The 27620-nt window shown below is 32.2% G+C and overlaps 3 protein-coding genes and 1 long non-coding RNA gene across 12 annotated transcripts in view; 2 read left to right on the top strand and 2 right to left on the bottom strand.

Moving 5' to 3' along the window:
• Positions 1-251: 251 nt before the first annotated feature.
• Positions 252-11220, bottom strand: LOC141452561 (uncharacterized). The gene is made up of 2 exons (XM_074124851.1): positions 11095-11220; positions 252-1767 (listed from the first exon to the last, which is right to left on the bottom strand). The coding sequence occupies exons 1-2, from the start codon at positions 11095-11097 to the stop codon at positions 376-378; spliced, it is 1395 nt and encodes a 464-aa protein (XP_073980952.1). The 5' UTR covers positions 11098-11220; the 3' UTR covers positions 252-375.
• LOC141452566 (uncharacterized) lies at positions 5557-6385 on the top strand. The gene is made up of 2 exons (XR_012457453.1): positions 5557-5812; positions 6230-6385. It is a non-coding gene; the product is annotated as an uncharacterized lncRNA (long non-coding RNA).
• A 3261-nt stretch (positions 11221-14481) lies between the features above and the next one.
• Positions 14482-18422, top strand: LOC141452564 (troponin C, isoallergen Bla g 6.0101-like). Its single transcript, XM_074124855.1, has 6 exons — positions 14482-14612; positions 14750-14777; positions 14862-15005; positions 17438-17560; positions 17811-17942; positions 18119-18422. The coding sequence occupies exons 1-6, from the start codon at positions 14610-14612 to the stop codon at positions 18151-18153; spliced, it is 465 nt and encodes a 154-aa protein (XP_073980956.1). The 5' UTR covers positions 14482-14609; the 3' UTR covers positions 18154-18422.
• Positions 18423-20918: 2496 nt separating this feature from the next.
• DAAM (disheveled-associated activator of morphogenesis-like protein) overlaps positions 20919-27620 on the bottom strand; it is a 189109-nt gene continuing 182407 nt past the window's right edge. For 8 of the 9 annotated variants that reach the window (XM_074124838.1, XM_074124836.1, XM_074124835.1 and 5 more), the window contains 6 exons: positions 27399-27560; positions 26938-27241; positions 26760-26821; positions 26379-26571; positions 25874-26044; positions 20919-22550 (listed from right to left, as the gene is read on the bottom strand). In XM_074124838.1, the coding sequence (XP_073980939.1) occupies positions 22281-22550; positions 25874-26044; positions 26379-26571; positions 26760-26821; positions 26938-27241; positions 27399-27560 (1162 nt within the window). In that variant the 3' untranslated portion in view covers positions 20919-22280. Of the gene's footprint in view, positions 22551-25262; positions 25441-25873; positions 26045-26378; positions 26572-26759; positions 26822-26937; positions 27242-27398; positions 27561-27620 lie in introns of those variants that run through there. The other variant, XM_074124842.1, reaches the window with a different exon arrangement.

The following is a 27620-nucleotide window of genomic DNA, read 5'->3' as shown; positions in this document are numbered from 1 at the left end:
TTTTTAAGGCTTGCTTTTCTAATTCAAGTTAGAACCAAATAGACAATTTTTTATTCACAATTTGATTAGTAAAATCTCATTTATATTATTATTCAATCATAAAACTGAATGGCACACTAAAAAATATAACCAAATTCTCGCAAGCAAGAATCAATAAATAATAAGGGTAAATTTTGGTGCTTCAAAAACTTTTTGATTTGTACTTAGTTCCATTGAGTTAGCTTTAAAACCTTCTTGATCTGTTGATTAAATTATAACCGATTTTGTATCACTGCATGCACACGCGATTTATCTACACAATATTTACAATTTTGACTAATCTGTACAAAATAAATACTAATATGGCTTTTACAACTAAACTGGTAAATTTGCTGTTTATGGAATGGTAACCGGTATAAAATTCTTTGGATCGCCAACTTTTGGAGAGAAATTCAAATTGACTTGTCTATCTTCTAATCCAACATCTAAGAAACTATTCCAATCTAAAAGAAAGTAAAATCCATTAGGTCTTCGAGTTGATGTTTCACCTCTGCCAAAAGAGTCTTCAAGATCAGTCCCTGAAGGTGTTGATTCACTAGAATCTTCTTCATCACTTGTTGTCGGCATGTCTGTTGTAACATCTTCTACAGCTTCTGTTGTGGTCGCTAGGTCTGTGTCATTAGGTTGTTGTCTTTTAACTTCAATTTTCGTTCTGAACGACTGAAATGAGTCAATTGGATCTTCACCAACTGCTAATTTCGTGTTGTTCTCTAATAATAATAATTCATTAACTTCATCTGGGCTAAAATCTGTTGCATTTCCTTCAGAATATTCTCTTAGCTTCATTAAAATTTTATTCACTTTATGCAATTCTTCTGTGGAATTTTTGATTTCATTTGGATTGAATACATGATTAAGTTTTTTACTTTTTCTCAAGCCTAACTCCTCCAGAACATCCTGGTATGGGAGATGTTCCAGTGGATCTGGGGGTGGCGCCAATGATTTCGATTTTCTAATATCTAGAAGGCCGTAAGAAGCTAGAAATGATTTCATGTCAGGCGACATCCCTTCAGATGTGCTTGGTAAAGGTTTGAATCTTGAGTAGGATGTTGGATCAACGCTGGGGGTGATTGATTTAAGCATGAAGGTTGGTGGTTCTGCCGTAGTGGAGGGCGTTCCAAGCAAACCAAATGAACTCAACAGTTCTTTCATATCTGGTGAAAGTGAGTCAGCCACTACTGACACATCCGGCGTAGACTGTGCAGGTTCAGACGGCATACTCGGTGCAGCCGCGGGGCTAGTTGCAGCCGTTGGATGCGGTGTCACATACACTTTTGGTTGCCACTCTTCGGTAATACTCTCCGGTGTCGTGCTAGCTTTAAATGCTGTAGTTTTCACCGTTGGCTCAGTACTTGCGCCAGTTGGGCCAACAGTTTCACCAGAAGTGGTGTGCACATAAACAGGTCTTACCGGCTTTCTTCGTCTCTTCGGCCTCTTGGTAGTTTGCGGTGGATTATTGTCGTGTATTATCTGTGTCACTGGTTTTGCTGTGAACATCTCCTCTAAGGTTGTATTGAATTGTTGAGGCAACACTACCATTAAATCTTTACCATTGCGTACCTCTTCAATTAATGACACTATCTCACCTCTGGTCAACCGTGGCAGTTTGGGATCTTCAGCTAGGATTGACTCCACTTCTTTTACCGTTTCACCGATGTCCACTGCATTGTCTGCTTCATCGCATCTGACGCCAATCAGTAAGCCCAACAGAAAGAAGTAGAAGATCACCTGGACAAACCAAAATTAATACAAATCTAATTACAAAATTAGATACACATAATTGTAACGAAAAATTAGCTGTCATAATCATTTATGTATTAATTTAATAAATTTACATTTTAGGGAATCAAAGAGGATGAAAAAGAAGTAAAGTTAGAAGTACTTATGTATTACTTTAAATGCTTACACCGTGTTAAGATACTTCCGGTCAAAGTTTAATCTGAGTCCCTGTTCAATTCTGTAAAATTGCTTCTTCGGTTTACTGATTTTCTTCAATTCGGAATCTTTCGCAATGCCTTTAATTTTACATATTTCAAAGACAGCCGATCTGTCACTTGTTCTGAAAATACACTGTACAGGGAAGACATAATCTTTCACTTTCTTTAGAAACCCCTTACATAAAATAAAAATAAAATAATAAAAACTGTAAAAATCGTCCTTTGGTTACTAGATTTTAGCGTCGAAAGCTTCAATTAGATCAGTTTATATCCATATGTACCTAGTTTTATCTTTCTGCAACTCTTTTAACAAAAACTGACCTTACGTTTTTTTTTTTGTTTTTTGAAATTCATTTCACAGATTTAACCACATCGCTATTTGGATTCACTAAGTGAAAGCGAAAATGTGTAATTCAAACTTTCTGAATCTTAGAGAGTCGCTCCTTCTGTTCTATATCTTATATTTCTGATCTTGTTTTGTAGCTTTCTCTACTCCTAAGTTGTGTTTTCGAAACTGCTTCTCTTTAAAAAGAAAAGAAAACAAAAAATTGCCGCCATACAAATTCGAATTGAAGACGCGTCAAATTATAGAGTGAACTTCAATGATCTTTTTTCCCCTTAACTTAGCAATTAAATATCTTATTATTAGGGAACATTAAAACAAAATTATCTAATACAATTTTAATTTGATTGGGTTTTGACGGCTGTCGAGCGAGCGGAACTCTTCAAATTTTTAATAAATTTTCTTCTTTTACAAATAACTTTAAAACATGTACTTTAGGTGAACAAATTTCTCTCTTCTAGATTGGTTCAACCAATTAGGTATAACATTTAAAGTACAGGATATTGTAGATAGTTTATTTTTAGAGCAGTTCATTTAAGTGAACTTAAGTATAAAATCATTACTTCATTTCCGTCTTAACCGGATTTTAATGCGACTTTAATTTTGGAATTTCCGAAACGCTTAAGCAATGATACTAGCTAAATTTTGGAACCGGTTTTGCCATTATTTAAAAAAATACTTTCTCTAAATTATTTCGTTTAGTGTAACACGTGGAAAGCACAAAATTATTTAAGAAATCTAAAATTCTAGGTTCCATTTTCAGATATTAATACGCAATATGAGCTTCATTTCTGCAAATCATTGAACTCTACGTTTAACATACATAATTATGGATTCCAAAATGATATTTAGCTACGTTTAGAAACAATCAAACCTAACTGTATTTTTTTTTTTTGAGGTTTCATCAAATTAGCAGAGCCTTAAAGGTTGATATTCTAATAAAATTACTTTAATTAGAAATCTTCGAAAAGGATCTTTTTATTATTTTACAATATCCAATCTTTGCAAACATACGAGGTGTGGCTATTAAATAACGAGACTGATGCTACGGAAGAACTATACATGCGCCAAATCCTAACGACCGACAGCTGTGCAGCGTAAAGCCTTCTCTTTCGATTGCAGCGTCTCACATGCTTGTAGAGAAATCTGTCTGACCAGAACCGTCGTTTGTGTAAAAGGTGTTAGTTTTGTTTTGCCGAAAACATGATACTACACATGTAGTAGAGCAACAAATTGTCGTGAAATTTCACATGATACTTTGTAAAACCTCTACTGAAACTTATCTTTTATTAAAAGAAGTTTATGGCGATGAATGTTAATCACGTGCACGAGTTTTTGAGTGGTTCAAGCGTTTCCAAGATGGCCGAGAAGACGTCGGAGAAGATGACCACCCGGGTCGCCCTTCCACGTCCAAAACGGTTGAAAATATCGTTTATAATTTATCAACATTACTACCGTGAGGTGCATGCTTAACTCCGTGAAAGAATATGGAAAAAAACGATCCGATTTGTGGAAGAACAAGTCATGGGTTCTCCATCAAGACAACGCGCCGGCTCACACTGCATTGTCTGTCAAGACGTTTCTAGCCAAGTACAACATCCCAGTTTTAGGCCATCCGCCTTATTCGCCTGACCTGGCGCCCCCATGTGACTTTTATGCGTTCCCCAAAGTCAAATCTGCATTAAAAGGAACACGGATTTCAGTCCGTTGAAGCTGTGAAAGAAAAAGCGGCATGCGTCATGCAGGAGCTGACAGAAAAAGACTTCCAGCACTGTTTCGAACAACGGTAAATTCGCATGGAGCGTTGTAGGGATAGGGGTGGGGTGGATATTGAAGGTGATAATAACTAAATATGTATAAATTTAAAATAAAATGTTTTATAGCAATAGTTTCGTTATTTAATAGCCACAACTCGTATAAGCTGCACAAGGGAGCCATTCTTCACAAGACAGTCTGATTGCACAGTTTAATTGCACCATTCAATTCTAAGTCTTCTAAACCATTTTTTGAGGCGTTTTATCATTGAAATGGGTCAAATTGTATCCATATAATGAGCTAATTCATCTTTGTCAGTAACAGCGTTAAATATTTAACTCATAAAACATTATTGTAAACAATTTACTTTACATAATATTTGAAAGTAGTCTGTGTGAATTGGGTTATGAAAGTCAAGTTCAAAGTAAGAGATAGTTGTACTTTGTTCTATAATAGTCATCAGTGAATTAAATGACTAAGTTCGAACTTGCGGAACATTAACCCACACACCCACTGCTTTCACTTGTGAAATGATGACATCATTATCAATCAACCATATTTCATTATAGATAAATATATATAATTTAATTTTCACTTACTCTCCTCGTAAGTGGAAATATAAAAAGTTTCTTGACTATAAATGCTCATTTTGATAACCTCTGAAAACGAAGAACAGTATTTTTGTCGCCTTTGTATCAACGAAATTGCCTTTCTAGTGAAAAACCTATCCATTTTTATTTTTTCAATTTTCTCAAAAATGGATAAAAGTAAAGGATTGCGTTCATGATTCAAAACTTATATTTAAAACAATTAAACTTCATTTTGCGCCTTGTAGATCCGTATTTTATCAGATATGATGCAAAACTGCACTAGCTGGGTATTTGACATTTTCGAAACCTCAAAGAAATTATATTTATTTAAAAACAATACTTCATTTTTAGTGGGGAGTTTTTTTTTTTTAAATCACTTTTGCTAAGAGGTTTCGTATTGGTCTTTTTTCTCGTAATTTAATCTCTAAACTCTGGAACCATGTCCAGACATTTTTTGAGTAAAAGAATTAACAGAATCTTACAATTGAATGAGATTAAGTGAATGATTTGTAACAGATTCTTCAGTTTCAATTTTTCAACTGGTGATTCAGAAGATTCTAGACGGTATTTTCAAAACACTTCTTTCCAAGTAAAGAGATTTTTTTTAAAAAAATCTAATTAATTATTAATAAATTATTCGATAATTACTCCCTCAAATTTCTAGGTGTAAATAAAAGCTACCATTTTTTTTTTATATATAAAGCATTCATATGTACTTCTTTTACAGCGCAGAACTGGTGGAATGCACTTTTCGCCCATTAAACAGCGTCTCTCGATCTTTCTTGTCTTATTGTTGTCAACTAGAAAGGTTTTGGTTATAATGAGAGCTGTTTTTGTGGTGACATATTCTTTACCTACCAACATATTCAGACAGTGGGAGGTTAGAGGTGAATGTAAGAGAGTGAAACAATGCAAATGAAACGGTCCGTGGTATTACTATAGTAACAGAAAATCAATATTAACCTCTTCACTCTTAGTAACCTTTAATACCAAACACTGTTGGTGCATGTTCTTGTTAATAGTGCAAGTGTTTTCCTTATTTCCATATTTTTTTTTCATTTATATTTTCTCTTCGAGGAAAAGTAAAAAATACTATCCAAATTGATATAATAATGGGGAAAAAGAGCTAAACTCGGAAGCACTTATAGGTGACATTTATCTTGTTTTAGATAATTGATTATTAGAGTTAATATCTGTGAGCTCATTTAAACCAATCTCTTTTATTTTCAATTAGAAACAAAGGTTCGATAATTGATTTCTTGTTAAGTGAAAAGATTTATCGACGATAGCCATATAAATGATTTTTTGGTGACAAGTTTCTTTATTATAGCTCTATGTTTCGAGTTCTCTAAAGTTTCTAACAATTCATTTAGTACGTCGACATTGGTGACACGCTAGAAGCGACCATTTCCTCTTGATAGATTAAACAAGCCACTGCTTCTTCAAGGATCCGTGCCCAGGATCGTCCATTTACCACTTCCACTACTTTTCCTCTGCTTGTGCCTCATGCATTTTCCGTACTTCTTGTTTAAAGTTGTTGTTTAACCGTTTTTTTTTTTTTGCAGAACTTAGAGGCAGAGGAGCATCTGGTTGCAAAATACGTGCGTAAAAAGTTGAATGAAAATTTCTGCAGCAAATATTCATCTGAGTACCACAGGGGAACACCTGAAAAGGAATTGGAAGATTAGGACCCCCCTTAGGATTACGCAAACTTAAATTGGTATGAGACCAAGCGACACTGCTTTGAATATTCTTAATTAAAACTTTAAAGAAATTTACCGTTTGTACACTCTGAATTGTACAAAAATTGGAGAAGTAGATGAACCTTACTAGAAAGTGAAAGGTCTAACTGTAAAGGAGGAGCGTATGTATACAAAAAAGACGGACAGTGAAAGTGTGCACAGGTTGTTGTCGTGGATCGTGAACATTTCATCACACACCTAGTCTGACGTTGCCAGACGATACAGCTGTTACTGAACGCAACTTTCTTTCAGGATTTATTCGTGTTTACACATTTAATTCGCATTGTTTTAATTTCCGGTAATGAACAAATAATTAGGCTAAAACAATTAAGTAATTACAACTAGATAAGATTTATTTAATATTCATTATATAATGGAATTCTCACAGTTAAACTAACAGTCAATTCAAACAATCTTTAGCATAGTTTTATTCATAATTGCCTAACTTTTCTTCCTGCCTAGATCTTGGTAATTATGCATTTGTTTTTCAGGCGGAGTTGAAATGATTACTCCGCTGGAAGGGATAATATCCGATACTGATATTATGTTCTTCACGGATAGCCAGGCTGCAATTAAAGCTCTGGCCTCTCCTAGTAAGAACCAAATCTGGGTCAATTCTTGTCATGTTGCTCTCAATTTGTTGGGAGCTTTGAATACTGTTTTGGTTGCTTGGTCCCCTGGTCATTCTGGGATTCCGGGTAACGAACTTGCTGATGAAACAGCAAAGGAAGGAGCTGCGTTGATAACAATGACTTCTCAGCCCATTTTCCCTGCATCCTATCGACGTTGTAGAACAGAGGTAGAGCAGTGGATTTTGAAGGAACATCGGAAACGGTGGAGATCCCGAGCTGACCGCCGTCAGGCTAAAGAAATTCTTGGCCCGTCAAAAACGGCTATAGTTGGTTTTAGCAGGTCCCGGATCCGCCAGTTGGTTCAGGTGTTGAGTGGACATGCGAATTTAGGGTACCATCTTTTCAAATGCGGCCTTACCCAGTCTCGCCAATCTGCGCTGGCTGTGGTGAGTCCAATGAGACTGTGCGGCACTTTGTAGAGGTGTGCCCCGTTTATTCTAAAACTAGATTTCTCGCCTTCGGAAGGTCAAATGTTTCCCTATCGGAGATTGTAGCATCTGGTAATCTTTACTAGAACTTTCTAGGTTTATTCAGTGCACTGGGCGATTGAGTCGCCATGCTCCCTAGTGTCCTGTTACTACTTTATTAGTTTATTATATTAGCATCTGGCAACTTTTAGCCGGATTTGTTTTTAATCCCCGGTATCTCTTATGAGATGAGGGGTGGGCGGGGAACAATGGGCATTTTGGATTGCCTGCGTTCCTTCCTCTTTTTGGTGGAACCGCCCTTCTAATACAATCTACAACTTTTCTTCCTACTTTGTTAAAAATGTACAAAAATAATAAAGTTCCAATTTGCAAAAACAAAAAGTCCCAAATTCATTTCATCAACTTTAATTTCATTAATTACGAAGTTAGAAGTAAAAAAAGAAACAAAGAAGACAGAACTCTGCCGTGCTCAGAGCCATCAGGTAGGTCACTTGTTTCTCCTATTACTTTTTAAAGGTTTTCTGGTTCAGGTCCCTGATTTTTACAGGCTCCTAATTTTTATTCATCTTTTTACAGCTTGAATTTGGGAGCTCGAAATACGATTTTCCATGCTACTTTATATTATCCTCATGGCTTTCGGTAACTTAGCCGGCCTACTTCGTGATGATAGATAGTTTCTGATACTTTCCCTCCATTTCTTGTATACTTGGCTGCAGTTATGTTTACTTCATTGCAGGATAGTTAATGATGTGGACGGAATGTAGACTCATTATCAAACAATCATTTTCTTTCCCCATAACATTTTAGAAACCTTCTATTTTAGGCTTGTAATCTTCATTCTACCGATATTTCTCATTCTAACTCAAGTGCACATCCAGAAACGTGAAAAACAGCCCCAAACTTTACATCTTATATTTTTTTTTTTTCATTTCTGGCAAATTGAATATTCTCCAGTACCACTTAATTTTTCCTCATGCAATATTGTTTTCCTCGTATAATTTGCGGCGTACCTAGTGCATGAGATCACCGTCCATAGATAATAATGTTCGCTTAAAATATTTATTCTTTGATTTTCTCATTGACGTTCAGTATCTCATGAATGATGTTCGTTGTTATCCCATACTCCATATTCTTCTTGATGCTACGTGCCCAATCTTTTTTTCTTTCGAACGATACAATTTTATTGTTTATTTTTACTAGCCCTAGGTTCCATTGTTCATTAATGTTATCTTCAAATTTCGTCCAATTTCATTTGTTAGTGTTTAATTTCAATTCCAACTCAAACTTAGATTGTTTGATTTTAAAAAAATGATGGCAAATAAAAGTAGAAACCCCTCTAAAACATAATACAAAAAACTAAAAATACTGAGGTTTGATACTGTAGATGAACGAGAGCAGTAAACTGATTTTATCCAAAATTTACCTGATGTTAAACAGTTATCTCGAAAATTGAACTCCCACTCTTTTCTTTTCACTCGCGCCCGCACACCCACCAAGAATTCAAAATTTGAAGGGCAGAGTGGACTAAAAAAAGGTATTTTACCAGATTGGTAACCAAAGTTATCCTATGACTTCCTACAGAGTACTTTAACAAAGATCCGAATGAAATTAAGAATACAAAGTTAAACTAGTTTCTTTTTTCCTCTCTCTCTTTGAAACAAGGCATTTCACTTTGTAATTTAATTACATAAATCTTCGTGGCAGACAGGCTAAAAAGAGGCAAAATTAAGTAATGAACCACCCTATTACAATTCTTTCAAAACTTTAAAATATTAGTACTGTGCTCAGTTAAGAACTCGCGTCGTTTCAACCAAAAACAAACCGTTAAACTAACAAAATATAAAAATGTCAAACTATTTTCTAGTTAATATTGCTTACTAAATTTATCTGTTTGATATACTATTTATAATTAATAACGGAATCAGAATCCTATCTATCAGGAATGTGATGTTCTTATAGAATTTAAAATCATTTTAGATTACTATAATGCTTTCCAATCATAGAAATAGTTCTTCGGCTAGAAACAAACCGTTAAACTCCCAAATATGTCAAACTATTTACTGATTAATATGGCTAACTAAAATATTCTATTTAAATAATAATAATATTCTAAAATATTCTGAACAAAAACTAGTAACATCTCTTTTTTAATTAATAACGGAATCAGAAACCTTTCTGTCCGGAATATGGTGTTGAAATAGATTTTAAAATTACGACTTTGTTTTCATTCAATGCCTACGCTTACATTTTGAAGGACTGAATTAAGTTTGATTGCCACACAGTTTATAAGTGCACATTATTTATAAGTTTTACATTAATCATCTTTTACTTTACTACCTGAAGATATCTGCTTAAGACATACTTTTGTGTAGCATACTATAAAGTATTATCTTGTTGATTTATTTAAATAATAAAAGTGTGGCAACACGAGATTTTTGAAACGTTAAAATCACTTTCTATCAAACTTATAACCGCTTGGGGGGAATAGACTGGCAACTTTTTCAGGGATATTTGCGTTCCTAAGGATATCCCAGTCTAACACAAAACCAACACTTATACTGGTAGTCCCAACATTTCTCACAATACCCATAAATAAGACATGAAAAAAGTCGAGAGATGCTTTTGCCTACAGCAATCCACCATGTTGTTTGTTCTTCTAATATAACATTTGAAAGAGGTTATGGTGAAGGCGCTAAGAAATGGACTATAATAAGAGTTCAGAAATAGTTTTGGCAGACCTATGAATTATGATGATTTGTGCGAGCAATATCTCAAAATAATAAGTGATTGCGAACTAGAGAAGTAAGTGTTTAGGCTTCAGCAAAGAGTTAGGAAATGTCCTTATTTCTTGTCTAAATTAAAATAGACTAAATTAGAAAGAAAACAGTAAGTCATTAGAGAAGGGTAAAAACAAGGAAAAGATGAAATGCTAGTAAATAAATAACGGTCGGTATGATTACAAATAACTGGATTCTATGGAAGCGGTCGAGGAAGGTAAAGTAACGAGCGATGTGCCATTCTGGGCCCAAGACACACCTTGAAATTTGAAGTCATCTTCAATTATTACTTGAAAACTCTAATTACAACTCTATAATTAGAAGTACACAACCGTTATATTGCCATATCTTGTGCAATTAAATTACATAATTTAAGGTTGTCGATTTAATTCGAGCAGTTGTATTCCCAAGAAATCGTTTACATTTAACATATTTGATGCTTTACAGGGGAGACTGAATGAGGCCACAAATTTAATCGCCTTAAAAAAAAAGAAAGATGCTTTTTAATCATTAAGAAAAAAATAATGAATGTGCATATCTCTGATGTACATAAGAGAGGTGATTATAATCTCTTGGCTCAAGCAGATAATTTACTATACAAATTGTATAAGATCTTGATTATTTAATGAAGAGTTCCTGGATAATTACTCAGATGGATAGTACTAAGATTATTATGAGTTTTAAGCATGAAATGTCATGTTCTGAGCTTTGAGTCCAAGAACATTTCAACCAAATTTCCTCTCCAAAAATCACAAATGAACTGTCTAATGTACTTCAAAAGATTACATTCAAAATAATAGTAAATCCTAAATGAAAGCTTACAAAATTAAATTCCAAGATTAATATCTCACCATATTGCCGTAATAAATGATACAACCATCCAGTAAAAGTTTGTTGTTCACTGTAACAGACTCTGAATTCTACTGCAGCAGTTGCCCACCTTGGGCTAAGGACTCTGTCCTACTTTCTAGACTCCCTCCAAGTGTCCACCGCTTGCTTAAGATATGAACTTCCTTCTAAAAATCACTGGCCGTCCGCTCAGGATATCCGCGCTGATTGGGGGGACTAGACAAAAACCTAATTATTTAGATAACGTGACGTCTGTTTCGATTTATTATAGAAGAACTGTTACTATTGGCAGTTTTGGCCTTAAAAGAGTCACGTTTCAGGCTAGAATATTTCAAGCAGCGCCTGATGATTAATATGTATATTTATATGTTTTGTGAATAAATTAATCCTCCGTTCTCCGTTCTTAAAATACGGGTTCATAGATTTTTCTAAACATAATAATTTCTCAGAACTCTGAATGTCGCCTGTTTGTGTACAGGGCTACCGGCTTCCACTGTCATCAGAATAATGTTACTGCCGGCCAGTTTTATAATAATCTATTTTAAAACACTGATTGATTGATGACCAAATTTAAGATAATTATTAAACCTAAAGGGTGATATTAGAGAATAGATTTCAATGTTTGTCACCTTTTCTTGAAAACGTCTCCATCCTGAGGTACGTGTTGGCTAAGGTGAAGAGACTAACTGCCCAGGTCTAAACTTTCTTAAAACATAACCTAAAAGATCTGATTAACTTTGATAAGGAATATAGCAGAACAGTAAGTTAAATCTTTACCAGTGTTTAATTGCGTTCTAATCCATCTGAAATTTGTAAGAAAAGAATTGCGACAATTTCTGTAAAGGAAAATTATGGAGTGTTACACCCTGTATTGTGTACTACTCTTTGCAGTTTAAATTATGCTCAATTAATAATAATTAAATTAGATAATTTAAGGGAGGCTCTCAAAAGTGTGAGCTGAGCTTTATCAAATTCTGGAGTAAAAAGCTGCAGCTTAGTTTTCCTAATGATCAGAATGTTTGAGAAAAAAGATTGAGGAAATAATTGTAGGAGATTCTGGCTGGCAGCTGTTGATTAGGTCAGTATCTGAAGCGATAAAGAATACTTAATGTAATCCAAGAAAAGTTAAATAACGGGCTTATTAGAGGACATCAACGAAGCAGCACCGAATTCTAAAATAGTTTGTCTTTTATTTGATATTCTTTCTTCTCTTTAATTAGGTGATCTTTTTTTTTTTAGTTGACGAAAAGAAGGCATGAAACATGAAGGCCTTCCAATTTTTAACGTAATGTCTAAACTTTACATTAAAATTCGAAGTCGAACTATTTGTCTATTTTGTATTCAAACTTCAAGATGTTAGAGTAGTACAAGAACTTTCATTAATAAATACAAGTCTACAGAATATCATTAGATTAACTATTGAGGTCGAATTATAATGTATTATGTAATGAAACAAGTTCAAGGGCATATCGTTAATGCAGATTCATATTTACATTAAAAAACTCAACTTTTCGTCCATTCATAGTTATATTCTGTCCTCTTAAATCTTACTTTTATTATTGTTGTAATTAAGACTTTTTTTTTTATTATTGTCTTAACATATATTGGCAAAGAGTTAACAACTTCTACATGTGAAAGTATGGCCTCGATGAGAGTAAATGAAGGATGTAAAATGATACAATTAGAATTAAAAGTAATGACTTCTAAGTATGTTACGTTGAATTCTAATCCTATACCAACCGTTTTGAACATTTTTGAAAGGATCAGGTATTTTTAACATATTAGCATTAAAAATGAAAAAATGCAAGGATAACTTGCTGGACTCGAAATCAGACGAGACCTCCAGGTAGTCCATGCTAAATAAATTAGTATAAATTAATTAATTTTAGTTATTTATTACCGTTTGGCTACTAGGCACTGCCGAATGGGCAATAGGTGCTTCTATTAAATTTTTGAACAAACCTTGCACCTTATGATATTATACCGAACCATCAATTCGGGATCATTCATCAATTCGGGATGAATAATTCCACCGTACAACAGTGCCATTGAGTGCCCTTCAGAAGAAAGTGTGCTGTTCTGGGTTGTTTCTCGATGGTAAAGGAGACCTTCGAGCGGATGTGGCACTCCGCACATATCCTTATTTTGAAGTCTTACTTGACCGATGGATATTTTCGAGGGCAAATAGGAGACAATTCTTTCTCCATTGAGTCATGCTAGGCGACTAGTAGTATAAACAATATATGTATGTTCTCTTCAACCAAATCAATACGTCTTGAGACTAGTCTTCTTACATCTGCTGAAGGTACAGCCTTGCTGTCTAATAATCAAGATCCAGTAATAGCTCACAGAAACCATCTTACCTCTACAGAAAAATAGACCGTCAAACTGAATGAGACAAATCTCAATACATAACCTTCACTTCTCGATGTACCACTCGATGCATCTTCTACTAATTCTAATTCATCAGTCTAATTCTTTTCACCGGTAATCAACATCGTCATCTAGTTTGAGATACATACACATTCACTGAATTAAAAGAGCATAACTCAACAGATAGTTCTAAAAACAGATAGGCGGAAAGACTATTAGGCAACAGATCAAAAGTCTCCCCAGACCATAAAAGATTTTACGTTAAGTACATTAAAACCTATTTGAGTCTATGGGACTATGAAATTTAGGCTAAACTTCCAATCGTCCAAAGAATTCAGTTCTTTTAGTCTAAACGTTTTCGCTTCATATTTAACACACCTTTCTATAAGTCACCAATCAAACCATTCGCGCAATTAAACAAGTTATTTTAACCCGTTACAGAAAACTACTCTTTATCATAGAGAATCTAATCTCAGTTCAACACGTTGTGTAACTAATTCAGTGACCACTAGGCCTCCACTTCAACGATGAGAATCAATGTGATAAAAGTGTTGATGCATGTATCCATTGAGTAACTTCTCCTTTCATTGTCTGTGTTGTGGATATTCCACATTATCCTTTCTCCTTATAGCGCATTGATGCACTGACATTAAATAAGTCAAAAAAATTGTTCTCCCTTTTTTTGAGCGCGTCTACTAAAGTCATTATTATTAATAGTTTCAGTATTCATTAAAAGAAATAGTTTTGCTCGAATTTACATTCTAATATCTCCTCAAGTTATCAAGAATTTATTAAATCATTTACCTCAAAGTACCCAGAAACCTAAGGAAAAATTAGTCTTCAATGGGAAAAACCAATGTACAAAATGTGTTAGAGAAAAATGATTTACTAATCACTGTATTATAGTTATTTGTAGACAGATCATTGATAAGAGGAAATAATATATAAATAAGAACTACAGTATTACTGTTGTTTTAAAACTGCACTATAAAAATAGTGACGGGTGACATTTATCTAACAAGTATTCAGAGAGCCAAACTGTGTAACTTCGCGTCATCCTCTATCTTATTAGGTTAATTGTGTTTAGTTTCACGAGGTTTAGTGGTCAGGCGTGACACAATTCTATTTTATTTCAATAAATAAAATGGTACGATGTTTTTTAATTAATAATGTAGTCTTTTAGTACAGAGCCTTAAATTGTGCTTCAATATTTCTTTTTGTTCTTATCTTTTTATTGTTTTTCATTTGTAAAAGAATAATGTTATTTTTTTGTACATTTTACAGGAAAATTTAACAAAAAGTCAATATAATTGTAAGTATTTGATAAATTCCTCAAAAAAAAAAAAATTAATCTTAAAAATTATGTGCATTAATTAGGTTGTTAAAATTTGTGCAGTGTTGAGGAAAGCGTTTGATGCTTTTGAAATTGATGATAAAAAAAAAATTCCAGCGGATCAAATATCAACAATATTAGAAATGCTTGGAGTTGGACAACCTCCTGCTACAATTAATTCGCTTAGAGATGAATTCGATCCATGGAGTAAGTAATTTATGATATTTCCACTAAAACTTGTAGTCCACTTTAGAATTAATTTTATGTTTGAGACAGAGGGATGCTCTGTACAGTCAGGAAAACATCTTATAAATTCTTAAAATTCTAGAAGAAATTTAGAGTGTACAAGTGCCATTCCCACTAGCTTCAAAATTTTCCAAACTAATTATCTACCCAAAAAAAAAGATGATCTTGGGTAGGAATTAAAGGTGACAAGTATTCAGCATGGATTTTCACGCAATCGTCCAAATTTTCTATTTAGAGTAAATTTCACTGAAATACACATTTTGAGGTCACTTGGTAACGAAAGTGGTTATTTCTAATAAAAGGCAATTAGGTATTTTTATGTAGCAGGACAGCATAAACGGTAATGCTCAGAATGTTCCTATGGTTTTGGTGCCATCATGGGAGGACCCAACCCGAATAAACTTAAGGATAAAATCAGCCAATCGGAGGCACTACTTGACTGAATAAATTATTTAAAAAAAGACAAAAAATAAGGTTTTAACGATTTTATCGCTACTTCAAAAACTCATTGCACACATGCCCATCCATAACCTTAATATTTACCAACATATTTTAAACTTTCTCCGGAAAATGCATTTAATGGCACTCTTAGGGAAGGAAAAGAGCAGCTTCTCAGCGAAGAGTATCATGAACGGCCTTATCACATGTTAATCTATTCGGTACCAATTAGAATTAAACGTCTAACAGAAATTATTTTTAAAATATCAGACTGGAGAGCCACTTTCCTAAGCCCAGAATTTACAATTTTTAGCGTTTGTTAAAAATGATTTGAAGTATTTTCTTCTGTAATTACAATCATGATTGTCTAGATTCTGTTTTTGTTGCTGGAAATATTGTTCCAAGAAACTTTAAATGAGTTTCTCTAAAAAGCTACTATTGTTCTAATACTAGCATAATACATTTAACCAATATTTATTAATTCGTTTATTAAATGTGATAACAAAGTTCTGAGTTGGAAAAGTGAATCCCTAAATTTTTCAGTATAATTCTAAGATTCAAGAAAATTTAACTAGATGATTTGCACCGAGTTTGTCGAGTGTTCTCAGTAGATTTGTCTTATTTTATTCAGCAACACTTTCAGCTCATTTATTAGAAACGATAATTCCTTCCTGTAATTAGCAGTGTTACTGAAGGTAACAAGAGGTAGCAAACATTTAAAGATATTTTCTATAAAAAAAAAATTAAGTAAATATTGCCTCGCAATATGTGTTTCTTAGCAGAGTTGGAGGTGGTTGTAGTATTACTTACAGCTGTTAAAAGTACTTTTTACAAAGTAGGTAATTAGATACAAAGATCCTTGCTTTAAGGCCTAGAAAAAATTTACTTCAATTAACTAAGGTGTTATCTTGACAAAAGAGATCACAAACTTGATATCTTGATTTTTTTTAATGCACTATTGTTAAGTCATTAATAAATAATAATAATAATAATGGATTATTAAACGAATATTGATCTAGCAATACATGATTTTTATAAATCAACTGGTATTGGAGAGGTTGTCTTAACAAAGATCTACTCTTTAAGTTTTTAAAGAGCCACTGAAATACTCCAAAAATGAAATATTCAAATAAGCACACTGAGATTGCAATACTCACTTACATAAGAAAATATTTTTAAACTGTGATAATCAATAGAAATTATTGATTAGTAATTTTTTTCGATGGTAAAAAAGTATGTATTTAAATGTTTCATTAAAATCTAATTTCTAGTGGCCCCAAGTTATTTTAACTTTACATACTGACGAATAAACACTTTCTTCTCTGAGAAAGTCAAGTACAAATCTCATTTGAACTTTAGCATGAAACATTTCACCGCAACCAAGGCGGAAAAGAAATGACTCTTCTAGTTAGCTAGATTTGAAAATAGATGGCGTTGTACCTAACTTTGCCATCGATTACAAAGGTGGCTAACGAGTTGCTTGTTAATTAATGTGGAATACCACATTAATTTGCAATATTAATTTAAGTGGCTACGGTGTTTTTAATTATGTAGCATAATTTACATCTTTATTTAGTCATGAAGAGTAAGAAGGACTCAGCATAGCAGGTTCTGGGGCGAGATCCTGGAGCCGTTTCTCGTGCAGATCTTGCTGGTAGTAGCAAAGTTATAGTTCATTAAAGGAGGTCGAGTCTCTCAAATTATCAGGCGGAAGGTACCCAACCTTATTCGGTCCTAATAAAGTTAAATTAAGGTGTTGCATAACGTGGCACAGTGCCAAAATTCATCAAATAAAAATAGAAAACGTGTTTACATTGAAAGCAAAAGGACAATGACAAAAATTAATTTAAAAAAGAACCGTTATAGTTTAGATTTAGATTATATATGTGTTTGTTTAAAGTATTTAAATTAACCTTCTTAACATATAAAATAACAATTGATTTTTTTTTTTCCAGATACCAATGAATTAGACTTCGATAATTTTGCAGAAATAGCAGCTAGATATCTACCTGAAGAAGAGAATCCTGAAGCATTACAGCAAGAATTAAGAGAAGCTTTTAGACTTTACGACAAAGAAGGTGGGCATGATCAAAATAAATTAAGTTAGTATACAATCTATAAAATATCACAAAACTCTTAAAGAAAAATTCTAGTAGATTGTAGTGATTGATGTGGTGTATTATTTATTTGTTTTCACTCCATTGAAGACTTACGGCTTTAGTAGGGAGTATGGTGCATATTATTTTTATTTAGAAAGTTATATAAAAAATTGATAATAGTAAGGAAAAATGAGCTAACAAACCACTTAAAAATTAAATAATATTTTAGGAAATGGCTATATAACCACAGAAGTTATGAGAGAGATCCTTGCTGAATTAGATGATACAATCCCAGATGAAGACCTTGACGCTATGATAGATGAAATTGATGCTGATGGTTCTGGAACGGTAGATTTTGAAGGTAAAGGTTTTTTTTTTTAGTGCAAAAATAGTTTAATGTCAATAATCATACGAATAAAAAAAAAATTTTAAACGCAATATTCTTCCCATTTGTGTTAATTTTTATGTTTATTTATATCTTCATGTAAGATACTTTTTCAATGATTAATTTTATGTAAATAGTCCCATTGTTTTCAGAATTTATGGAAGTAATGACTGGAGGAGATGATTAACAAATAAATCAAAATCCACTTTTGTGGTAAATATGCTTTTATTCGTTATGGCTTCTGGAGAAGAAATCCGGAATCAATCAGAACGAAAATGTACAAAATAAATCATATTGGACCACATTTAATTAAATTAAAGTCACCTTAAGCCGACTTCTTAATACAATATTTTTTACATCTTGGAAAAAATAAATATTAAAAAACCTGGTATGTGTAATTAATTTCTGAAAATAATTTGTAAATAGAGAATACTCAATAAAAATGTATTAAGAGAATCTTATCGCCATGCCAAATCAATCACCTTTTCAATTTCGCTTACTGCAAATAAAAGAGAAAATATTGTATTTGTGACAATGTATTGGGATTTTCTGAACACGAAAAACAAGTATTTGGCACATGGTCTGAGAACTAAATATCTCAAAAACTAAAAAAGTGTAGGAATCTCAAGCTTGATATTATTTCCTTTTGTTACAATGGACGCTTTTGGCTGAAGTCAGTTAACCTTTCAATTTTCCTTAATTTTCTCATAACATCTTACAATAATAACCAACTAAATGTCTATTACATTTGTTGGAAACTTTTTCTTCGGAAAATTCTTTTTTAGAGGCTCTAAAGAAACTGATGTGTTAGGCTTCAACAGTTTAATTTCTCCCACCCACATATTTAAGTTATATTAAAAGCATTGCTATAATTCGAAATTTAAGGTAAATCGGTAAACAGGATGTGATTTTGCAGGATAAATATAAATAGGATTTTGGGAATTTATAAATGGACGCTCTAATTTTCATTAAAGTTGGAATAATAAAATTTATCACAAACATAGCTATAATTGTTTTTAGAAACGCCATCAACATTGAGCAAAGAGCCGTTAGTGCGACTTTATACTTTTTATAAGTGTATTGTCAACTTTAACAGAAATAATAACTATCGTACTAAAGTTATTACTAACCACCTGTCGTGAATGAACGTCAAATCCCTTACCCTCCATAAAAAAAAATGGTAAAGTTATCTAAACAGCTTGTAAAGCTAATAAGGCTGAGAATACTTATATTGTTAGATTTGATGACAGAAGATTTAATATTTAGACGCTGTAATAGTTTCTTCTACTTTATCTTGATTACGTGTGTTTGAAGGCATACTACTTTTGTAACTCGATCGATAGATTTTAACTTACTTAAAATATCATTTGAAGCACATCTAACTGTTCGACTTTGCTTTATTTCCACCCCAACTTATACAAAATGATGATGTCCCCCCCAAAAAAACCGGTGATAAATACAAATGAAGAAAGGAGAAATATATCTCTTCGTTTTTAAGTAATACCTAGAAATTAATTTCTGAAAACAACTGAAGTTATCTAAGTTTCTATAAATAACTAAATTCCAGGATTACTTAGATACAGATCATCTTTGCCAAGCGAATTTATGCCAATTGTGTCATTAAAATTGGCAACGTTTTAGTAACCGTTTATTTATATAAGTGAACCATTGACACTAATCTTTGGCTACCAATTTCTTTTGAAGGGCACATTTTTAAAAAAGTTCTTTTCCAGAAACTTAAAGATATCATTTTATTAGCAATTAAACATGTTTTTGAATTTGAACCAATTAAACACCCCCCATTAGAGCATAAAATGGGAAAAAGATATAAATCCTTCTTCTGAATAATAAGAAGGATAAATTAAAAAGATTCAAGAATTTGAGGCTTTTAAAAACAGATGTACATTCCAAATCTAAGTATAAAAAGAAGAAGAAAACATACCAGAACGTATCAGCAGATATAAATATAATAACCAGCGGTTAGAAGCGAAACCTGCAAAGCTAATATTTATTGTGGTACTAGGTTCGATTCCCGGGCTAGACCTTGGATTTTATTTAATGTTCAATATGAGAACTTTGCAGTAAAGTATGTTTGCTAATCGCCTCTGTCCACGATACATAATTGGTAGTTGGACGCAAAGCCCGCCTGAAAAATACCAGAATATATCCTCTACAATTTTTTTTATAGAAAATACAAATAGGAAACTATTTATTTTACATTCTCTATTTAAATTGGCTCACGCTTGTGTGTATTGCTGAGGATATATCTCTAAACGAAAAAATTGTAAGTCCTAATTAGATATTCCATTTTGGCCTAACATCACATCTAAAACCATGGTTTAGGTCAAAATAAGTTAACGGAAAGTATGAGTACATTGAATGCTTACATACAACTATTTTCTTTAAATGTCGTAATTAATTTTTTCTTAAAGATCCCTCAGTCTGTGAACTGAATTAATATTAACAACTCAAAAAGATTAATGAAGCATACTTTACGCGGTTGTCACGTTCTGCTAGGTTTAAGTAGGCATGAAGCCTAAGAGGCCCTAAATATTCTGTGATGAATGACAAATGTTCTTCTAACACATCCTTTCGGATAATTTGAATATTTTATAAGAAGTTTGTTTACTTTGTCGCAGAACAAAAACGGTCAGTTTTAATATAATTGACTCTGCAGCTATTTATGAGTACTGTTCATTATAACAAAAAAAAAAATCTTTGCAAGGGACTTAAATAGAATAAATGAATTTAATTATTCTTTTTCTACATACATATATTTCCATAATATACAGAAATAATTTATAATTCTTCACATTTCAACTTCTGGCATTTTTGTTTTTCATTTTCTGTTTATAAAATATAACAGTTATTACAAATATGCAAGTTCCTACAAAAGAAAAAGTTATGTACAAAATTACAAAAAGGAAAATTAAACAATATATGGACCTTCAATATTAGGGATGACTATTTTATTAAAAATTACAAAACAATTAACATTTCAGTCCATTATACAGTGAATCTTTGTTTTTATCATTTTGTTTAAATTATTAATCTTAATATACATATATATTATATATATATAATTTTATAAAAATTTGTTAATAAAACCTACTCACTAAATAATAATTAGTAATATAGCACAACATTCATGGTACGTGGGAGGTGTCCGTTTTATTTTCTTATATTTCAAAATTGTGTATGTAAATTTGTTTAAGATTTTATAAGGAATTCTCTACATACTTTCATATATAATTTGTCTTATAATATAAATAATTTCTATTAAAAAAACTATCGGACGCAATGCTTGTGGGTTTATGCAAATTTAATCTTTAAGAGAAGACACAGATTAAGAAGCAAAAGCGGGCTTTAAAAAATATGCGTTTAAACTGAACATAATTTTTTTTTTTAAATCAAAGAAAGAGAAGTCCTTCGGTGGGTTTGGGCCAGGAGAAGGCCTTCAGCTGGGCAGTAAAATCGTGCTCAAACCCTCATATTATTTTAATTTAATTGACAACATTCTAGGGCAGTTTTAATACCCTCTTCTTGTGTCTTTAATATTAAAAAATTCACAATTTTAAGTTAAAGTAAAACAAAGACCATTCTTAAATTACAAATTTAAACAATATTAGGCCTATACTTATGTTTTATAAAAAGCAAATGACCTCCCACACTTCATGGAATGGTTAAATTTATCACTGGCTTCTATGTAGGTTAGCTTAGTGTTAAGGTTGATTTTTAACTATGCGGAATCAGTCTACAACTGAGCGCGATTTTTTTATTTTCATAAATCTTACGAGGTGAAAATGATTCCCTTATACGAGGAAGTAAAAGCCTTAATCAAAAAAAGAAAGAAATGAAAACAAAGACTAGAATGGCAGATTTTATTTTTATATCTTTAATCATATTTTGGTCCCCCAACTACTTTCCAATCCTTGAAGAAAAATTGTGGCAATTTAAGTTTATAGTTTTAAAAAAAATTATCACATTTTTTTGTTAAACATTTAATTTTATGTATATATAAAACTGAAAACACCGGTTTTTCCAAGGGGATACATTTCTTTTTGTATTGAAATAAAGATAAATTCACCCTCATATAATAACAAACGTTTCTTTGGTTCTTATATTTTCGAGAAATTGCTGTACACATAAGAGAAAAAAATAAAATTAAAGACAAAACAGGGATACTAGACTTTTCACTTTTATGTGATGCTGACAGGCCAGTGTGCAATACTTTCATAATAAAATAAAAATACAGAACACTGAAATGGATTATAGCAAGGCATAAACCACAGGTGTACAATCAGATCACTGACGTTAGTGTAGCCTAGATATGACTCGTTCCCGGCTATCCTCTCTGTTCAAACTATTACGTCGAGGAGGTGATGAATTCAGTCTCGATTTTCTATTTCTTTTTATCTTATCCTCGCCAAATACATCGCCTGTTCTCAATGCAGAAATGAGATCATCAAATTCACCTTTGGCACTGCCATTATGTAGGCTTCCATTTCTAAGGCCTGGACTACTTGTTAAACCATTCTTTTCGGCTGTTCTAGAATTCTTTCTTTCCATCGTACGTTTCTTCATCTGAAAACCAAATTAAACACCATTACTACATTTCATCAATAAGACACTGGCGTCCGGGAAGATATCAAAATTTAGATAAGATTACTGAGGTAATCAAAAAAAGCAAAACAATATGGTATTCTTAGTGTTGTTATAAGACTCATTCAATTATTCAAGAAAAACAAATAAACTTTACATTTTCTTATTAAGTATGGTCGAAATTTCGTTCTTACTAGGACTGCAAGTGTACACCAAAGAATCAAATACATTTTCGGATTCTTTATTTGAGTCTTGATTAATTTCATTCCATAGAAAATAAGATTAATACAATAATTAAAAAAAAACAGTGTATCAATTAGCATAAGTGTAATTATGCCACCATTTTTAATAACAATGTGTCTATGTGCAAACTGGAATTCTTAATAAACTGCAGATCATAATCTAAATAAATAGATTATAGCAATATCGGAATATTTCTGAGTATGTAAAAGAGACAGTTATTGAGAGAGCGTTTTATTCCTCTATGTTCATTTCATTGCTTCAAACAAACATCTGAATTAAAGTCATCACATTCAAGTTCAAGTATATCCTTTCTTCTGAAATTATCTCTTTTTTCAATGCCGGTTTTCTTAGTTTAGTCCATTATCAAATGTGTAATTTTAACCAGTAATAATAAATTAATGAAAACAGCTGAAAAGAATAAAAATTACAATAAATATAACATGCAACATGTAAAATGCTGAAATCAGCTAAGAGTATGAAAACTGGTATTAAACTCCGGGATAATTTAATATCGTAGATAACATTTACAGAGAACAAATAATTGTCCTTTGAAATTGGCGATTTACTTAATAAATATTATGAAATCTTGTTCGACGTCATGTGAATACAAATTTAAATTGAAATTCAATTAGTATGTCTGTGTTTACGGATCATAATGCGTTACACAAAGACTGAGTTACATATTGCCGAGCAGTAATTAATAACCTTCACAAACTTTATCTTCAAGACACCCAAAGTGAATGTAGGTTCCGTGATTTTTCAACGACCTAGAAGCGGCAAGTAGAAAAACTTCATTGAACTAACTATGATTTCTGCTTAAATGCAAAACTGGGCCAAATCTAAATATTTTTTTTTTTGTTTTCTGCTGGCTAGATGAGGTGCATCATCGAAAATGACTCTATTGTTTTGCTTTTTATAAATTATAAAATAGAATTTGCAAGTGTAACAAAAAACATTCTTTAGGTGCGAAACAGGTGAAGTGTTGTTGTTCTTAACAAAATCGAGCGCAAGCGACCCTCCACCAAAAAACCACCATGTTGCATAACATAATTGTTATCTTTTCTTTAAATTTACAGACTTATGAATGAGTACAGTTTGCTTTCCTAAAAATGTTGTGAACCCATGCTCTCCCTTTGTAATTTGCTGCATGTGGTTTATGCCCGTTTGTTGAACTAATCACAAACGGTGTGTTTTGCAGTGGTAACTAGGAAGAGCTCATAGTTACAACCTCAATTGATAACTGCTGAGGCGTAGGCAATTTTCCTTCACTGCTTATGAATGAAAAACTCTCCTTCAGAATATAACGTCCCATTGATCAATCTCAGCGCTGTTGGGCCACGTCTTGTTACAGCTGCCAGATGGTGGAAATATAGGATTACTTCCAGTAGTCGCGTTACCATTTTTACGTCTTAGTTTGATCAGCTGCTTCATCTGATTTTGTTCATTTCATTACAATTTTTATTTTATTTCGATTAAAAGGAAAATAAATATTTTCTACTTTTTCTGGTGAAAAGTAGCGGAAGAATCGACAACTTAGAAATCAAAATCACAATTTTTTTTATATAAGAGAAGCGAATATTTTTTTAAAAATGTATAAAGCAAAGAGATATTTAATTCTAACTTTAGATGCCGACTCTACTTCTAAATATTTCCTAGGATAAATCCGTATTTTCAGGATAGATTAAAAAGACGTTTTAATAAACTTGAATCAAGTTTCTTCAAGTAGAAGTTACTGTAAGTTGGCAGTGGATTATAGGCTCTGTAAACTCTACCTTAAGTTCAATCATACAGTTTTCAAATATAATAAAATAGAACACATTTCCTTCCTTCGCAACTGCTTAAACAATAATCCTTTATTTTAAAGTACAAAGAGAAATAAACCCAACCTTTTTTATTTTATATTTCTCTTTTTCTTTACTCGTTCTTATCAGTCATTAAAATATTACCAATATTTAAAAAAATATTCCCAGCAGTGATGCCTGCAACAAATTTGAGGCTAGTACCACCGGTCAACAGCATAAGAAGGGGTGCGAGAAATTTAGCCTACGTTCAGGACGGATCTGCTAGGACATTGAAGGAGACCAATAGTCTTCGCGCCACAAATAACTAAACATTAACAATTGCATATTTGAGCATTTCCTAAAAGTAATTGTAACGAAACTGGCAACCAGAGATTTAGCAGTATTAGGGAGTTTCTATAAAAACAAAGTAATGGAAGTTTTTTAAAATATAATAAAGTATCTACATCAAAATAATTTCATAAACTATACGAATTTAACCCGCTTCAACCGCAAACATTTACCTATATTTATTGCTAAGACTAAAATTCGATATGTTAGATATTTGTACATATATTTTGCAATATTTCTTAAAATTGACTTTAAAATTTTACTAAAATAAAATACTTTTTTAAGACTAAATTTATGCCTAATTTTTTTCTTTAAAAAAAACTTTCATTGCTCATTTATATTTTAGTTTTATTTGCGACATTAGACTTGTGTAAACCAATATTTTCTTCACATATCTGCAACTTTTTCTGATCTAAAAGTTTCTCGAATTCAAGTTCTACACTATATCTTTGACACATTGTCAATCCTCTGTCCAGTCGTTTTTTACATATTAGTCGAATCTAAAAATGTTCAAAAGACATTGGTAAATTGAAATTGCATTAAACATGGTTTTGATTTTTCTACCTTATAGTACTTTTCCTTAATTTTTAGAAAACTGTAAAAAAATGTATTTATAATTATTACTTACTAGTACCATCAGTAGTATAAATGAAACTTCTAGGAATTAAAGAAAAATTTCTAAACACTCAGAAATCAGTACTACTTCTGTTAGATAAATAAAGTTGAAACTAATAATACCTACACATTGTATGGCACAATGGAGTTGGTTTTTTATATTATTTCATTGTTTGGTTCGGTGTACTAATAATGTGTAACAGGAAATAAGATAATAAGCTCGCTTTTGGGTCCATTTAAAAGTTAAAAACAATAAAAAATAAAATAAAAATATATCAATTTATATAATATCCACTTATGCAATCTTTAAAGAAATACCTCAGCATCTTGTTTGGCTCGTTTTTCTTCTTCTTCCTTCTTACGTCGATTGTTTTCGTTGTCTGCTTTTGCATCACCAAATGCAACTAGGAATGCATCAAAAATGCCAAAGAAATCATCTGGCTGCACAGATGAGTTATCTTCACCAAACAATCTCACAGCTCGATCGAACTGAAATAATAAAATATATGCAAATAAAATCACCCAATCCAAGGAAAAAAAAGAGTAAATAATAAGCTGAAATTGGCAATAACTTCTTTAACTATTTTGTAAAAATATTGTTAGAAATGATGAAAATATCTCATTAAGAATGTGATTGGTACATATCCTAAATGAAAGAAAAAAAAAAGCTTTTAAAATGAAAAATAATCAAATTTACTTCTCGGACTCCCTCCTCAGGAAAAAATCTGATTGCTTTGCTAAGAAATATTTCCCAAGAATGATTTTCTCTTCAGATTTTCATAATGAATTATTTTAGATTGATTAAAAACACAAGTTCACATACCCTAGTCTTCATGTCATGAAACATATCCTCCAGTTCAGTAAGACGACATGTTGCTACTGCCACAAATTCTTTCATCACTGGGAGAAATCTATCACCAGCAACCACAGGTTGGGACCGTTGAAATTCCAATTCTCTTTCAGCTTCTTTCAAATTTGCTTTTAGCTGTGCCATGTCTTTTTCTAGCTCACCCAAACTAAAATAAAAAATTAGCATTGCCATTTCACTATTTCAGCAGTTTTATGAATCATATGCATGAAGAGTATCATAGTGTTATCTATTTTCTAAGTAAAAAAGAAATTCTTTTTAATTCCTTTACTTCAAACATGGATGTAGTTGAGGTATGCAGCATTTTTACATTTGATATTTAAAATAGAATATTACCTAACTTTCGCAGCTTCTTTAACATGTGGCATATCTTCTTCCAATTTAAGTGCATCCTTGAACTAAAAATGAATTAAAATAAGCGATTTGTGGGCGAGAAAATTCGTAAAATATTCCTAGTTTTTGCTTTATTAGTACTAATTTATTTTATTTTCAACTTGTAACAGTTTGTATTTACCTTATTCTGTAAAATCTCCACAAGATAGTGCAAAAGAGTAGTTCCCTTGGATTGGCTTGATTTTGTGTCAGCCAATCTATTGAGTGAAGCTAGTCTAAATCCAGAAGCATTCCCTCTAGCTCCTCTATTCATGTAATTTCCTAAAGCTAATACCAACTCTAACACTCTGCGAAGTCTGCGCGACCTTCCCGTTTCTCTGGATGCTTCCATAACAGCTTTAATCCTAGGTTCAACTTCACCAGTCCAAACCGAAAATCTTTTCTTAAAATGAAGACATCTTAAACGTTGCTCGTAATGAGGTATTCTGTAACATTAAGACAAAAATCAGTGTGAGACTTAAATTCAGCTTCATTAACTGTATTAGTGATGTTTATAATAAATTCTCCTATATCTGTAATTTTTTAAATGGATGATTTATAATTTCAAAGCTGACTATAAGAAACGAAAAAAAAGGTACTAACTTTGATATTTCATACAAAAATCGGTCGGCTCTAGCTAAACTATCAATTTCATCTGAATGCTCTTCAAGCAGGGCTGCTTCTTCAGAACTTGGTGTAAATTTTAATAGTTGTTCCACCATATCAGGTGGCAATTCATCGTGAGAATCCATGCTCATTATTACCCTGAAAAAGTAAAATTATGTCAGTTATTGAAGTCACACAAATTATAATGTAATACAAGCG

Source organism: Rhodnius prolixus, unplaced genomic scaffold, assembly GCF_049639745.1.
Source record: "Rhodnius prolixus isolate KJV_2025 unplaced genomic scaffold, Rpr scaffold_3, whole genome shotgun sequence".
NCBI lineage: Eukaryota > Metazoa > Arthropoda > Insecta > Hemiptera > Reduviidae > Rhodnius > Rhodnius prolixus.
This window is presented reverse-complemented; position numbering and strand designations above follow the sequence as displayed.

Excerpts from the sequence above, each read along its gene's own strand:
- LOC141452564 (XM_074124855.1), top strand. Across the intron at positions 14,778-14,861 it reads AACAAAAAGTCAATATAATT|TGTTGAGGAAAGCGTTTGAT; the intron begins GTAAGTATTTGA and ends AAATTTGTGCAG. Across the intron at positions 17,561-17,810 it reads TAGACTTTACGACAAAGAAG|GAAATGGCTATATAACCACA; the intron begins GTGGGCATGATC and ends ATAATATTTTAG.